Source organism: Porites lutea, chromosome 9, assembly GCF_958299795.1.
Source record: "Porites lutea chromosome 9, jaPorLute2.1, whole genome shotgun sequence".
Taxonomy (NCBI): Eukaryota; Metazoa; Cnidaria; class Anthozoa; order Scleractinia; family Poritidae; genus Porites; species Porites lutea.
This window is the reverse complement of record NC_133209.1, coordinates 15,089,459-15,104,612: the sequence shown is the minus strand read 5'-3', so window position 1 is coordinate 15,104,612 and position 15,154 is coordinate 15,089,459. Positions and strand designations below refer to the sequence as shown.

Here is a 15,154-nt window from a genome sequence, read left to right as displayed (position 1 = left end):
CTTAACAGGTTATCTCCCAGATGGTAAAATGTACTCCTTCAATATCCAAAGGATCTAGAAAGTTTTTCAGGACTCTACAAGAAAATGGTAATTTAGGCAGATACGTACTAACCGGCTTTAATTCTACAATTAACTATTTAAGATATTCATTTGCTAACATAAATGCAATTTTTGCCAATTATGTAGTGAATGGCTCAGCAGAAACTACCTTTTATGAGCTCTAATGGTTCAATAATTTGTAAAATTTTATGAAATCTATTTCACTTGTCTTGGCCGTTGATAAAAAAGTAAAAATTCCCTATTAAGTATGCTCTATGTTGAAATGTGATTATTATAAGTAACTGAGTTGTTATTATTTTATTTTATTTTTTGTTTTTGGGCCAACAGGCCTAAAAATAGTATTGCAGAATTCCATAAATTGCATGATTTAACAAGTCTAGTCTTGTTTGATAAACAGATATTTTGTTTAATTGAAAGGTAAAAATTTTCCCTTGCATGTATGTGTCTCAAAAATGATTTGGATGCTTTCCAGACCACTCCCATCCCCCACCCCCATACCTAGAATACAATTTGTCTTGGCCATGGGTGAAAGTTACCCAACCGTTGCAAAGGAACTGGGCCCAGAAAAAGTGTCAGCTTAGAAGAAGTGTGATGTTCTTGGGGTTGTCGCTTAGGTCTAGGGGCCAGGGTAACCCACCCCCCCCCCCCCCTCCGCGGCTACTACAACCATAAACCATAGCTAACCATAGCTAACTTCTCTAGCTGATCACCTCCTCTCCTACTTATAACATATACTCAGTACTGTAATACCTCTATTAAGCCACCAGGGGGGTCTATTTATTTCAAGCTCATTTGAGGGGGGAGGCTTAATAGAGACAGGGGGCTTATTTAGTTTACATGTAGAAATGACAATGGTATCAGTTCTCCATAAAGAATGAGAAAACAAAGTGGAAAAGCTCAAGTACAAGAAGTTTTAGGTCATATACAGCTGAGGATCAGAATCATATTCGAACTTCCAGATATGGTAAATAAACCATCCTGGATCAGTCCACATGAAGTTTAACAGTCATGATTGATTAATACAGTCTATCATCTATTAGTGAAGAATAAGTAGGGGAGGGGAGGGGGGGCTTAATAGAGAGGGGGGGCTTATGGACTTTTTTCCCCTGAAAAGGGGGGTGGGCTTATTAGAGGGAGGGAGCTAATTTGAGAGGTGGGGTTTAATAGAAGATTTACAGTAACTTGAAATCTTTGTGGTGGCCCTCATACTTAACCCTTCATGCCCCAATGTCCACATACAAATTCTCCATGCTGATCTCTATACATTACCTTTAAGAATAAGTTGTCAGAGAATTTTATATAAGAATTCAAAATTTTATTTTTAGGTAAACATTAATTTTTATTTATTCTCATAACTTTTTTCTTGAGTACATGTATGTATTGAAAATGTTAGGATAAAACTCATGTTGGTCACTCCTTGGGACTTGAAGGGTTAAGGGAGGGTAAAATACAGTGTTTGTATGTTACCAGGACTGTGACTTTTTGTGAACTTTAAATGTTTTTTTAAAGTTAACCGTGTGGTGTTTACTCACCAAAGTGCAAGGTGATTGTGAGATATTCGTGAAAACCTTTTCGGTACACTAGATTGATTGCATCTACCGCTTCTACCAGGGGGTTCATTAAGGTTTTCAACAGGAGGGCAACTGACTTTGACACCTGGGCAAAGAACTGGAAAGGCCCGGAGGGCCTTGACCCCTAGGGGGGTCTGGGGGCATGCTCCCCCTGAAAATTTTGAAATTCTATGGTCGCAGGGACATGTTTTCCTGCATTTTGAAGCTGCAGACAATGACTTTCAACAACCAAAAAAAGATAACTTTTCTAGACAATTTAATCATGATTAAGTGATTAGATGAAGTGCGTCAGACAAACATTTGGAGAGACGAAGAGTTTTCGCTAGAAGGTGAATCACAAAAGTATTAGTTAACAACTTATCTTTAAAATTTCAGGGCACTATTGTAACTTAAAACTGTTTTTGATCGTTCCTTATAATAAAAAGTTCTTTGAGATGTAAAGCAGCTGGGCAAAGTCGTGTTCACAGCCGGTCAATTTGCCCAGTGCCCGGCCCTTAATGAACCCCCTGTTCTACCACTCAAGATATCAGATGCAAGCGTTAGATTTTGTTAACGGCTCCAGCTTTGTGTTAGAACAAGTTGGCCATTAGAGTGTTAGATTGAAACGTTCGTTGTAGCTATTTAACGGATAAGCGTTAAATGATCACAAATTTCCTCTTAGGTGTGTACCCATGGGAGGGGTCCCTTAGAATTCATTTGCTGGATTTGACCGTAATACCCCGGGGTTCCCTCAAAGAATAATACTCACAACATGTATTTAATTCAAGATGCTAACCCCTCAATCAATAACATTGTGGCAGTTGACGCAGTTCACAGTCTACTTCAGCTACATGTGTTGTAGTTTCATAACAATTATTTAAGTGTATTCATGCAATTTGAATTCGTTTGTCTTTTTTTCAGGTATCATCACTTTCTCTGAATATCTGTTCCTTTTGACTATTCTTATGAGTAAGTTGGATTGGAATTATGTCCAGTCCTCTATGTATTTTTCTATGAAATTGTTATGGTCCATCACCGAGTTTAATTGGCTGCTTTTGGATCTCTATGGTAGGCCAAAACTGGGAAGAATACTATAGGACAGGGGTAGGGAGGGGAAGTGATTTCTGCCTTCTATCACCTCCACCACCTATAACTGCGGGCAATTAATTTTTGTACTTTTTGGTGATCTTCCTCGACTGTTGCTTAGAAAAAATGGGATTGTAAACTGTGTAAGTTGGATTTGAATAGCTAAGCCTTAGACACCATTTACAAATCGTCTAAAAAAATTCTTCTTTTATTTGTCTTTACTTGCAGAATCGCAAAGAGGTTTGGAAATTGCTTTCAAGATGTTGGACAAAGATGGAAATGGCCGACTTTCCAAGAATGAATTTTTTGTGGTAAGTGAGATTTTCATAACATTTCATTCTTTCTTCCTGCTTTTTCTTTTTTTTATTTACATCTAATGAAATAAGTGTCACTTTTTTCTTTCCTTTATAGCTTGCAGATATGGTCAATAAAAAGTCTTCTGCAAAATCAATGGTAAGATTAAGAAAGATCAGAATGGAAACTGAGTTTATTTTGAGAAGGGTGACTGTTTTTCAGTGCATGCACACTCAGCTTGGGAGTTTTCACCCCATTTTTTTACGTACAAAACAGCGTGATGTACGTGCAAACTTGTTTTTTTGTTTAATAAACCCATTGTCTTTTTGGCGTTCTCGTTGCCGTCGCCGTCGTCGTAGCTAAAACTCCCTAGTGATCGATCCGCTGTAACGGTGTAAGATATAGGGTCTATCACTTTCAGGAGTATCGCGCGCATCGCATCAGCTCTCCGGAAAAAAACGTGCCTACAGTGCTACTGGCGCGTTTTATCAACCTCGTTCCCAGTCGTACTGGGCAAGTTTGGATGTGACGTCACTCGTTATCGCGTTCGAACTGGCCTCGGAAGCCTGGGGACGAGGCTGTCGTTTCATGTGCAGGCCGTTGTCCAGTAAACAGAGCCCTCTAGCAAGCTACCTGCATGCACTTACATAACTGAGAGATTGCTGTTTTCAAGGGCATACCGAATTTTTTAATCATTCTTTCAGGCTTTGCGTGAAAGTGGCAAGGATGAAGATGATTTCTTAACCAAGACAACGCTTACAATGCACTTTTTTGGCTCCAGAGGAACTGGGACAATTACTTTCAAGCAGTTCATGAAGTATGTGATTGAACTAGAAGTTAATCAGATTTTAAGAATCCGCTTTTTGATCTTCTTAGAAGGTCACTCCTTGAATTGCGTGATGCTTCGAGCATTCGAACGTTTGTTAAAAATACCTTCAGTTTTGGGGTAGGTGGGGTGGCCCCCTCGGTCTCCCCCCTAAATCCGCTTTTGATTAAGGTTTTTCAGGCGTGTTGATAAGAGCATTCCTACAAAAGTTTGAAAAACAAAAAGGATGTTAGTTTGACTTTGATCTGGTGGACGTTTCTTGCTCCAATAGAAAGTAATTTATTCTATTCCGCAGGTTTATGCAAGATCTTCAATTAGAAGTCTTCGAAATGGAAATATCCTTTTTTTTAGTAATACGCGCGCAAGTCGTTCGTGTTCCCAAGTCTATTCCGCCCCACTAACACGTTTAGTCTGCACTGGAGGCTAACAATCGTTTGATTTTGATGTTATTTTAAAGTGGCGAAGAATCCGCAACTCCTTTCAATTGACGGAGCCTCTGAAATGTTTGTTTGCCAAAAAAATTCTCCCTCATTTCTCCCAGGAATAGAACATCAATGACCGAAAGAACTAGCGCTTGGAAAACAAAAACAACAAGAGTGTCACTTGTGGTGTGCAACGTGAAACACACGCCCGACTTTTGCATCAAATCGCCTCTGTTATTACATCCTACACTCTCCCAGCCCTAGTTCTTCATTTCTTGTGGCATGCGAAGTGTTAAGCGAGAGAGAAAGTGCCTCTTGTTTTCGCGTCCCCTTTCGCGTGCCGCACACGCGTGACTTCTCTTGAGATCTCCTGAAAGGTAGAGCTTGTTTGCAGGCTATTATTCCCCTGAGAATACATGGCCCGCTGTCCATTTTTCACAGCTGTCTGTCCTTAAAATTTGCCTGCTTTCATGTTTTTAATAAATAATAAATAAAAATATATATCTAATGTCATCGGAAAAAGGATTAAAAAGTTCAGTTGAATACAATAGAACAAAGAGATACAAAAATATTTAAAATGATAAAAAATAATTATACATATCTCTAAACATAGAATTATCATAAAAGGTCGTATTTAAAAACTAATCTATTTACAAACGTATTCTTAAAACGTTCGGTATTTATCTTGGGCCTGTGGCAGCCTTTGCGTCTTACGTTAAATGGAAAGACCTTCAGGGTTTGGTTATCACACCGTTTAACTTTTCTCAAATCTCTTTATCCTGTTTGTGCAGTAAACATCTAATGTTCAGCGGCGCAGATATAAAACGTAACTTATGGCATCGGTCTTAAAATTGTTGGAAAACACATTAAGTTCCATGTCGCGCGCACCATGAACCTAACAACCCGTAAGTTAAGTAAGGGAGTACGCGCGATGCGCGGTGGTGTCTGTCGCTCGCTAAAATTTCAGGTCTATAGCGTTCTTTCACTCGTTCAATTGGCGCCTTAACCTGTACTCGGTCATCTCTCTCAGTGCTACCGGCAACACAGTGCGCTGTACTTTTAAAAGGCTTACATGAAGGGCAAAGTCTGTATCTTAAAATCCTTAACTTTGCTCTACTTTATGGAGTATTCAAGGGGAATGCCTACCATACCCGAAGATAGCTTTGCTCGTTTATTACTCAGAAACACTTCTTTGGAAGAGGAGCAAGTACAGAAATACTTGAATAGACTCTGTAAGAGGCTCAAACAGAGAAAGGTGAGAGAGCGATATTTAGATCCACTCTATGGGAAAAAGCAGAAAAAAATCACATATCTAGTTTGTCATGGTCTTCTTTGATATTTTATTGTTGCATAGAATTTGTTGTAAAGATACTGTCGCAAAATACATCTATAGCTTTCATGGCCGTAGAATTGAATGTGGTTCACTTTTCATTATTTGCACCAAAACATAACGTCTGTTCGTTCTTATATTTTGTATAGATGTAGAATTTCTATATTCTGTAACCTCAGCAAGAGTCTTTAAATTTATATTTTTTGACACAGGGCATTACTCTGGAGCAGTTTTTAAATTTCGGAATGTTTTTAAACAATTTGGAAGATTTCGCTTTGGCCATGAGGATATATTCAATCGCAGGGCAGGCAGTAACGCAAGGTAGGGCATGTCACGTAAAACAGCAATTTTTAGTTTAGTGTCTCTTGTAATTTCGCAGTTGCTTTGCTTTTCAGCTTGCTCAGTACTCTCTGCAACTAACTGACAAATAGCGGGCCATTTTCTTAGCCAATCAGACGTTCAAATTAAACCAATCATGACTTGTTCACCTGGCGTTTTCTCGCGCTGGGCAACCACTACGTGTGACGTAATTGGTTTATTTGATTTTTATTGGCCAAAGTAATAGAAAGGAGAAGTGTGACATCATGTTACCATGGTAGCGAAATTATTGGATCACAACAATAGGGAGCTTAAGCAACGACGACAGCGACGGCAACGAGAACGGCAAAAAAGCAATAGGTTTAGAATAGTAAAATAACAACTTTGCACGTGCGTCATGTTTTTTTGTACATTTCTGAGCCATCATAGCACGACTACGACGTGAAACTTCCTAATTTCCCGCGTCGGCCTCATAAACTAGGTGAACACAACACATTTTTTTTTTCTTTTTCTAAACTTACATACGGTCCTTTCGGATTTAACCCCAGAAAATTTAGCCAACATTTGACAAATTAATTGAAACTGAACGAGATCGATGAAGGAGTCTGAAACAGTTTTAAGTGACATTTTCGGTTTTTTATCATCCAGTGGGCCCAGTTGCTCGAAGCATGGTTAGCGTTAACCAGCGTTTAATACCTTGACAGCGTATTGGTTTTGATACTGCTTAACCAATGGTTAAAGCTAACCATGCTTTGAGCAACTCAGCCCAGAAATTTTGCTACCATGGCAACGTAACGTAACGACTTGTCTTCTCTATTACTTCCTTTCCTTTTCACGGCACTCAATGGACTTCCATTTTTTTTTTCCGAAGCTAAATCGAACGCTGATGTAATAAGCATTGTTCTTGTGGTTACAGCTGTTCTCGTTTTTAGTTAGAGGCCTTTTAGATCCGAGGTCCCAGCAAGGACCAGACTTGACTTAAGGGTTTTTTGCTGTATTCTTAAAAAAAAAAAACAGACAGCCTGGAAAGCTTGATTTAACCTTATTCTGGCTCTTGGTAATTCCGACAACGTTACAGAATGAAAATGCAATTGTCCCGATTGCAGGTGCTGATACACAAGATGAATAATAATTTACATAGATAATGAAATAAACTGAACGCAGACTTACACGGCGTAGAAATATGTATAAATGTAATATCAATTTCCCATGCGACAATTTTGGCACCACAAGTTTTCCGAAATGTTGTTCCTGTTAAAGTTTTTAACATCAGCGGATTCGCTATCACTGACGAAGGCTGGCGATCGAAATCTAAGTTGCTTGTAAATTTTCAGTTGTGGCGGCCAGTTTACCTTTTCACTTCAGCTGATAAAACTAACAGTAACAGTTTGTGTTTTACTCAAACTTTTTCAGCGTTTTCGTAATTCAGCCGGCTCTTCTATGTTATCAGTTAACTTTGGCGTTTATACTAATCAGTGCTACTTCTTAAGTTTCGTTAGACTTTGCATATAAGTTAATCCCAGTGATTACTAGTTTGGAATTAATAATTACCATGTAATGTTGAACAATGAATCGCTGCTGTCTTTACGTTCGATCTTCTTCGACCACTGGCAAAACATTCAGGTCAAAATGTTATGTGTGTAAACAATAGAATGTTGTTTGTTCATGAATCGGTTGTCTTCAAAAGATTTTTTTCGGCTTGACTCGACATGTGCCTTAAAACGTTCTGTTTGAAAAAAGTTTATTTATCATGTTTGTTTCATAGAATTGTTGACAAGACCGTGGAAAACCTTACAGTCACTGTAGTGCTACATTTCCTATATATAGTCTTTTTAATTTGTCTTAAGTAACCTGCATAAACGACTTACGCCGCCAGTATTATCCTTGAAATTGCCTATACCGTAGCGACAGTTTGCAGATTAATACCTTCATTAGAGATCTCATTAACTATATAATTTGTTACATTGTCGGTGTTTCTGTGAAGGTTACTTATGAAGCAAAATATAACATTAACTAGTGATCTATATCTGTACAAAATTTTTAGAAGTTTCATGTTAAAATGCTTTGACTTAATAGTATCTCCTTTTATTCTTGGATTCCTTTTCCTGTACCCGCTCATCGGACATTAGCATAGAACCACGAAAGGTGTTTACAGAGCAATTAAAGAACTGATGAAAAATATCATGCAGATGATTGATCCATGTAGTCGATTGAAACAGGGGCACCCAACGAGAATATAGTTCAAAACCACTTAAACATAGCATTGTTAAACGTATTTTAGTATTTAAACGGTAGATATAGGCATATTTTTATCCCCTAGAAATTTTTCATCTGTTCGGATTTCCTAGCTGAAAGTCTAGTGATCCGAAAATTATAGGGATCAAAATTTACCTTCTCGAAATTTTCAGCCAGAAAAAAGGCTCCCGAAAATTCTAGGTGACCTTTTAAGGGTTAAAATTCGTTAAAAATGGGCAATTATACCATTTTTTAGAAGTTCGAAAATCCTAGGAGAGGCAGGCAAGCAAGAAATTTTAAAGCAAATGTTACGAAAATTCTAGATCTCAAATCGTCTTCCGAACAGATATTTTCCGAAAACTGTCGTTGGGTGCCCCTGTTAAAAGTAGTAGAAAACTCTCTAAGGCTTGTTTTTTGCATCAACCTACGGATTCTCTCTGCTGAAGATCTTAGCTGGAAATATCAGCTCTTGCCGTGGATCCCGTTGCGTTGGCGAGAGCCACTTCAGCAGTTTATTCTACGCCTTCTTATGGTGGCTTCGCACAACGTTTGCAGTTTATTGAAATATTTTCGTTGTTTTATAGAGGTGTGTTATGTCCAAAGCATCCTGCTTTCTCTTAACTCCCCAACGCAATAAAACTTGTATTGAACGACCCTCGCATGTAAGCGGACACAGTTCCTGTAACTTTCACATAATTATTTCCATGCTGAGTTTCTGCTAAATGACCGGAGCGTATTTTGTTAACGGACACCTGGCACCTGAATTTAGCGATGGTCCCTTGGCTGTCGGATTAAGCTTACTTAATTTATGTTTCCTCGTACTACCAGTTAAGCAATAAGTGGGAAGGGGGAAGGTTTACCCTTTTTGCTTGTGTAAAGAACAGCTTCGTACTCCGAAAGAATCTCGAAGGATTCGATCTTTGTCTAGGTACAAAAAGAAACCTTTCACGACAAAAAAATTACGTTGGATTTGAATAGGATTCTGTTTACTGAAACAAACTTGAACTTGATTAATTATTAACTAAATTCCCCTTCATAAATTATACATCACTCATGCTATGTTTAGATCGTTTGACGCTTGGTTCTGTTAATCTAAAATGTCTCCAAATCTTTTAAATCCACCGGTGGCTATCGACTATCAACATGGCAAAACCTTATAGCTATGTTTTTAATTTAATTTCCTTGTCCGATTAGGTAACCACATAAGTTATTGAAGTCTTTATCGCGCTCTCCAAACTTTTTCTGGTAGAAATGTCGAAATTTAATGGTGGAAAATTTTCGCCTTTCGTGCAAGGATTAGTGTTTGTATTAACTAATTTTTTTATCTATATCCGTATTCAATGTACATTATTGATGGAATACAATATATAAGAATTTCCTCTTATTTGGTTATTTGAAGGGCGAAAGTAATAGGTGGCATTTTAGAGATTAGCATCTAGCGTAAAATTTTCGCGGCAGGTTCATTTTCGGGGATTATCCATCCTGTGTTTCTAGCAGTTCTAATATATGGAGCGCGGCAATGGATACTTTATTCGCTGAGAAGGAGTAAATTTTTCACGGAAGGAATTTTGTTTTTACGAACGTTTTTCCCAAATCGTTGGAAAATTCGCACACAGTTCATGCCACGAGCCTGACATGCTTAACCATAGCTGATCTTATGTAATACGATATGTGCATACAGAGTAAATTATAAAGCGGTTGTTCACTCGCTGTGTTTATGTATACTAGCTTTTGTCTTTGTCGCGTATCAGTGAAGTTTCTTATCAATTGAAAACTTTTTAACGGTCGAGTTATCTGCTATCAAATCTTAATATTTGTTGAACTCGAGGACTTTTTAATCAGTGCTGACAGTCGAACAATACTTTCGTTCCGTGTTCAAGATATGGAATATTAGGGTGAATAAATCCGTGAGTCGGATGTAAGAAGTCATGTTACTCCAGTTCGCTATCTCACTGGTGTAATAAAGTTAAACTGGGACAGTTAATTTTCATATGTTCATAACATCTCGTGAACAAGTCAAATCCAACTCGTTTATAGGTTTTTGTTGTCCTCTAGTGTATTATTTTGCCACGGCCACGGATTGAAGTAAAAACAATTGCGAAGGCTCTGCTGTTTGCGAAGGCTCTACTTTGTTGGTTTTCCTCCAGAACGCTAAGACTCGCAGAAACTCTGCTCTGAACGCTCTGTTCATAACACCATATATCACAGGGTTGATAGAACAACTGCCAAATCCAAGGTAAATATATAACATAAAGACCTGTCTTGGGATTCCCAGCCGGTGTTGTGTGATAGAGTCAACCATATCAATGGTAGCTATAGGTCCCCAACAAAGGCTAAATCCTAAAACGGATGCGCAAAGCGCCTTAGTCACTCTCACTTCCTCCACGTTAATGCACAGACCGGTTCCGACTTGTCTTTTTGTGTTCATCTCACGGTTGTGTTCTTTGATTGCTTTAAAAATCTTGTAATACGAAAATGTGATTATTCCGATAGGAATGCTGATGTAGAACAGATCCAAAAAGGCCATATAGCCCATATCGATCTGCGGTGTTTTAAAGTCCATGAAACAGATAACTTTTCCGTAATGAACAATAAATGTAGCCCATTGAGCCATCGATGAGAGTCCTGCGCCCAAACCAGCCACTAGTGTTATAACAACGATGGAAAACGCAGTCGACTTCCTCTTGAAGTGACGTCGATACAGATGGGGTCTTACCACGCGAAAGTATCGGTTAACTGCCGTTGCAGTCATAAGAAGCAATGAGTAGAGAGCGAAGAAAAAACAAAAGAAACCTTGAAAATGGCACACAGCACCACTAAACGGCCACTCGCCTGTTATAAGCAGAACTGTCGACATCGGCATGCACAGTGCGGCCATAAGAGCGTCAGATATGGCCAGGGTTACAACATACATGTTTGGAATTGTACGAAGCCTGTGGTTTCGGTACACGGCCCAACAGACCATCAAGTTACCAGTGAAAGCCAGAAAGTTTATGACAATCATCAAACCACTCTCCACAATAAGTAAATTGTTAGGGCGATTTAGAAGCTCTTGTGAAAGTGCTTCTTGTCCTTTCGCTGCCATTTTGGACGAAAAAAAAAATTGATGACTTCGTGAATGTAAAACCTAGAAAGACATTCGTTCTTTGCTAGATGCTCGCTGCATTCTGTCCAGCTGACGAACGCATTGACTTCTTTTCTTTTCTTCTCCTTTTAATTTAACACTGATAGCTCGCACCTGTGATATGCTTAATCATTCGGTTGACCTTCTCGTTATTCATTTTTGAAATAGGTGTGAAATCCGCATCTTAGAAACCATGGGCAACGTATCTGGGTTTGTCTTTCGGGGACGACAATTGTGCATTTCTAATTTTAAAATCGACAGGTGCGTACATCATTTTAAATGATTAATCGCTTGAAGGACAAACTATTGCTTGTTGCTGATTTGTCATCATACATTCAATTGTGTTATGTTAGTTTTTTTATTAGTTGGAGTGAGTCTCTATGCTGCTTCGTAAACAGATCAGTTATTTGGAAAGAGGGAACTCCCTTACTCGTGATTAGAATTAATGCTGCGCAAAAATGTTTTCGATCTGTTTACACTTCTCATAGAAACAAGTATTTTCATCTTGAAAGGTGTCGGCCTTTGGTGGACTCTAAATTGGAAACAAAATGAAAATTCAAAATAGGCCTTCAAGAGGACCATTATATTTAATATCTCTCGAAGAAGGAATTAGCGGCTTAATGAAATTCAAAGTAATCAGGCTTCTTTGAAAGTAATTTGTTCTTGCGAAAGAAACCTTAGAAAATGTTATGAAATCACTGACTCTTGTTAACGAAGTGACGTTTTATGGGCCTACATTTTTTTTCACCGTGCTTTTAGCAAAAGAGGTAGATTTCTCTTAATCGGTTATCTGCCCGCTTTAGAGAAGGTATTTTGTAATTTGCTGAAGTTTTTCTTTTTGTTTGTATATTTGTTTTAATCAAGTATATTTTATCGAACAGCGCGATTTTATCTTTTTGGTAAGCGGATACTGTAGCTTCCCTGTAGAGCTTGTAGTGAGATCTTATAACACAGGATAGAAAATGTGATCAAATGACGGAAATTTTTTTATTTAGAATTTTAAACCTAATCATAGGTAAAAAAATTGTCCAATCTGATTGGCTAATGATAGCCCTGATTTGAGCATTAATAACACGGTGTAATAGAATAGTATGCGCCATCGCACGCGCCCCAGTTGCAATTAAAGGTTTTTTTTTCTAAATTTCTAGTAAAAAGTTCTCGTGCGTTCTTAATTGAGTTTTTTAAACAAAAAATGAAATTATCAAGAATTACTTTCCCAAATTTTGTTTCAGTAAGCTAAATTGGTGACCGAACGTCGTGTCGTCCAATTCTGTCTGCAATCATACTCGGATTAAACAGATCGGACTCCCGCTACGTGGTCGCCCGCTTTTGTTTAGTCGCTCCTATGATGACAGACTTCAATCGACGGCTAACTTAGACCGCTTACCATTTTTCAGAACTGGCTGGACCAGTCCAGTCATAAGGGGAATTCCACTACAGTGGAAGCTTTCGTGAGCGGACACCCTCGGTGCGCGAAAAAGGTGTCCGTTACTAGAGCTGGCTGCTTACGAGAATGGTTCTCATAAGTAGGCACTAAAGATGTGAGGCCGGACTAAATCACCGCTTACGGGAGTTTGCTCAACGACAAATAAACACTGTAAATGCCAAAAACTGTCCGTTATTGTTTGGCTATTCTGTTGTTCTGAAAATGTTGTAGTTCAGTCACAAGCATAAAATTCACGAGGTGTTTTGAAGTGAAACCGGACGTGTATGTGAAAAAAACAAACAAACAAACAAACAAACAAACAAACAAACACTGAAACTGATATAAATTCATTGTGGCGAACAGCGATATGAAGTTGATATATTAAAATACAAGATTCAGAGGCGAATGAGGTTTGCGGGAGCTTAAAAACAAAGCTAAAATCTAACTCGTAAACCATGAAAGCGTCCGCGGCCGCCCGCGGGAAATGTCCGCTTTGGGGAATGTAAAAATACAGAATTTGTATGGGAGTTGAAACGTGGTTTGGTGAAAGTGGCGTAAGAAGAGCTGTCCGCTTACGTGAGTGTCCGTTAAAATAGTTTCCACTGTACTAATTTTTATTCCTAAATAGTATGCAAGATCTGATTGGTTTTAGGTAAATATTTCGAGAAAAGAGTAATATTTTATTTTGATTTTCGGCAAATTAACTGGTCTGGCCGGCTAGTACTGACTTTTGGAAAACGCCCTTAGATTGAGGTTTACGAAGTCTAACCTAGATTGAACTTTAAGAAAGTCATCGAACCAGGTTCAAGACTGATATCATTGAACGTCGGTTTTGTTAAAAGTAGAAAATTGTTCTGTTAGTCTTCAGGTTATGTGCCATTTTGACACTAACCTGCGATCAGGATTTTTTCCCCTTTTGAAATACACGGAAGGCTTAACCTCAGGCTAACTTGACACAGTTAGAAATAACTGGACAAGGAGTAGATTTTCGGTTGGGGAAGTTAAAAATTGCTTTTACATTTTCTGGTTAAGCTCTTATGGAATAACTGGTCTCTTGATATAGAGGGTTATGGAGGGGAGGGGGGGGGGGAATACCAAAACGCTTCACCAAGGCTGCCTTGTTTCCTGTGAATTAAAGCTTTTTTTGTTTTCTTGCCCCCGATATATTACAACCTGTAATTTTATTTTTGTTTATTTATTTATTTACTTACTTATTTACTTACTTATTTGTTTGTTTAATTTGTTTAATTTGTTTGCTCAATGTATCTTCCATTTTGTCGCACAGTTAATGAGAAATCAAACAGGAAAAAATTTGCCAGTTGGGTCCTCTATACAAGAAACTGTTTAACCAAAAGTTTGAAACAGGTTCTTTTTTTCTAAAATCTATATTTAAAAAAAGTCTGTATAATCGGGCAGAAAACATAAGTCAACATTCAGGATCCTCTTTGGAGTTATAGCTGCCTTATCACTCCAACTGCAATGTAATGGTATGTAGATTTTATGAATTGTAAGAAAAAAGCTGAGTACCATTAAACGCTTTCAGCTGTAATGTATTTTTTTCTTCAGAAAATAAGAACTTATTTAAGAAGCTAAATAGCCCAAATTTGTGCTAATTACCATTTATGTAAGAACCTGTTTAGGCTTACCTGGAAAAATGCAGGTATTTACCCGCGGCTTTTTACTTCAAGGGGAACCCATTAACCGTACCCATCGGAGTTGCTAACAATTTTAGATGAGACGAAAAAGCTGCTTAAAACTTTCGAGACCACAAAAAATGTCTCTAAGTCTTCCGGACAGATGCATAGTTGATAGGACAACTCCAAATTAACCAAACAGGCTTCTAAAGCATAGAGAAAACTATTTCTGATCTGTTTTCGACTTGACCGCCCCTGACCAGCCCTGTGGATCCAAAAAGGGAAAAGATACCGTCGTGTGATCACAGCTGTGAACAATTTCGATCGGTTATCATTTCGAGCAATGTTAAAATATGTTAAAGCGTTAAGTGCTCCGTCGTGTTTAATGCGAGTTTAAAGCGGTTGCTATAAGTTACTCTTTAGATATTTTGGCCAGATATGACCAAACAACAAATTAGTACAAGCATGCATTTAACTGCAGAGTGTTTCTTTGGTTTTTTTTTTACCTTTTGGGCGTTGTCGCTTTGGTTTCTCTCTCAGCTTCCTATACAATTAACAAGCTTACACCCCTATTTTTTTATTTCGTTCTTTTTGCAGAGGAATTCCAGAGAGCTGTTTGCATCTCTACGGGTCAGACACTAGATCCATACGTGGTACACACTGTCTTTCAGCTGTTCGATAAAGATGGTGAGATATCCCATACTATGTGTGTGTGTGTTCTGCGCACAGGCAGGTCCTTCCTTAGTTGTTTCTCTGCCCTCGCCCGCCTTTATTACTTAGCAATCAAAACCGCCATGCTACGCAGGCTAGAGGTCTTCCAAATGGCCTCTTTCCTATTATTCTCCCCTC

At 38.4% G+C, this 15,154-nt stretch overlaps 2 protein-coding genes across 2 annotated transcripts in view; one reads left to right on the top strand and one right to left on the bottom strand.

Moving 5' to 3' along the window:
• LOC140947409 (calcium uptake protein 3, mitochondrial-like) overlaps positions 1–15,154 on the top strand; it is a 31,467-nt gene that overhangs the window by 3,461 nt on the left and 12,852 nt on the right. The window contains exons 3-11 of the mRNA XM_073396500.1: positions 9–87; positions 2,532–2,579; positions 2,925–3,007; positions 3,108–3,149; positions 3,695–3,807; positions 4,112–4,151; positions 5,356–5,493; positions 5,781–5,889; positions 14,903–14,992. Of these exons, the coding sequence (XP_073252601.1) occupies positions 9–87; positions 2,532–2,579; positions 2,925–3,007; positions 3,108–3,149; positions 3,695–3,807; positions 4,112–4,151; positions 5,356–5,493; positions 5,781–5,889; positions 14,903–14,992 (742 nt within the window). The remainder of the gene's footprint in view (positions 1–8; positions 88–2,531; positions 2,580–2,924; positions 3,008–3,107; positions 3,150–3,694; positions 3,808–4,111; positions 4,152–5,355; positions 5,494–5,780; positions 5,890–14,902; positions 14,993–15,154) is intronic.
• On the bottom strand, positions 9,308–11,229 carry LOC140948686 (melanopsin-B-like). The gene has a single exon (XM_073397949.1). It carries the CDS (start codon positions 11,204–11,206, stop codon positions 10,181–10,183), a length of 1,026 nt encoding a protein of 341 aa, XP_073254050.1. The 5' UTR covers positions 11,207–11,229; the 3' UTR covers positions 9,308–10,180.

Coding starts and splice junctions, on each gene's coding strand:
- LOC140948686 (XM_073397949.1), bottom strand. CDS start 11,206: ATGGCAGCGAAAGGACAAGAAGCACTTTCACAAGAGCTTCTAAATCGC.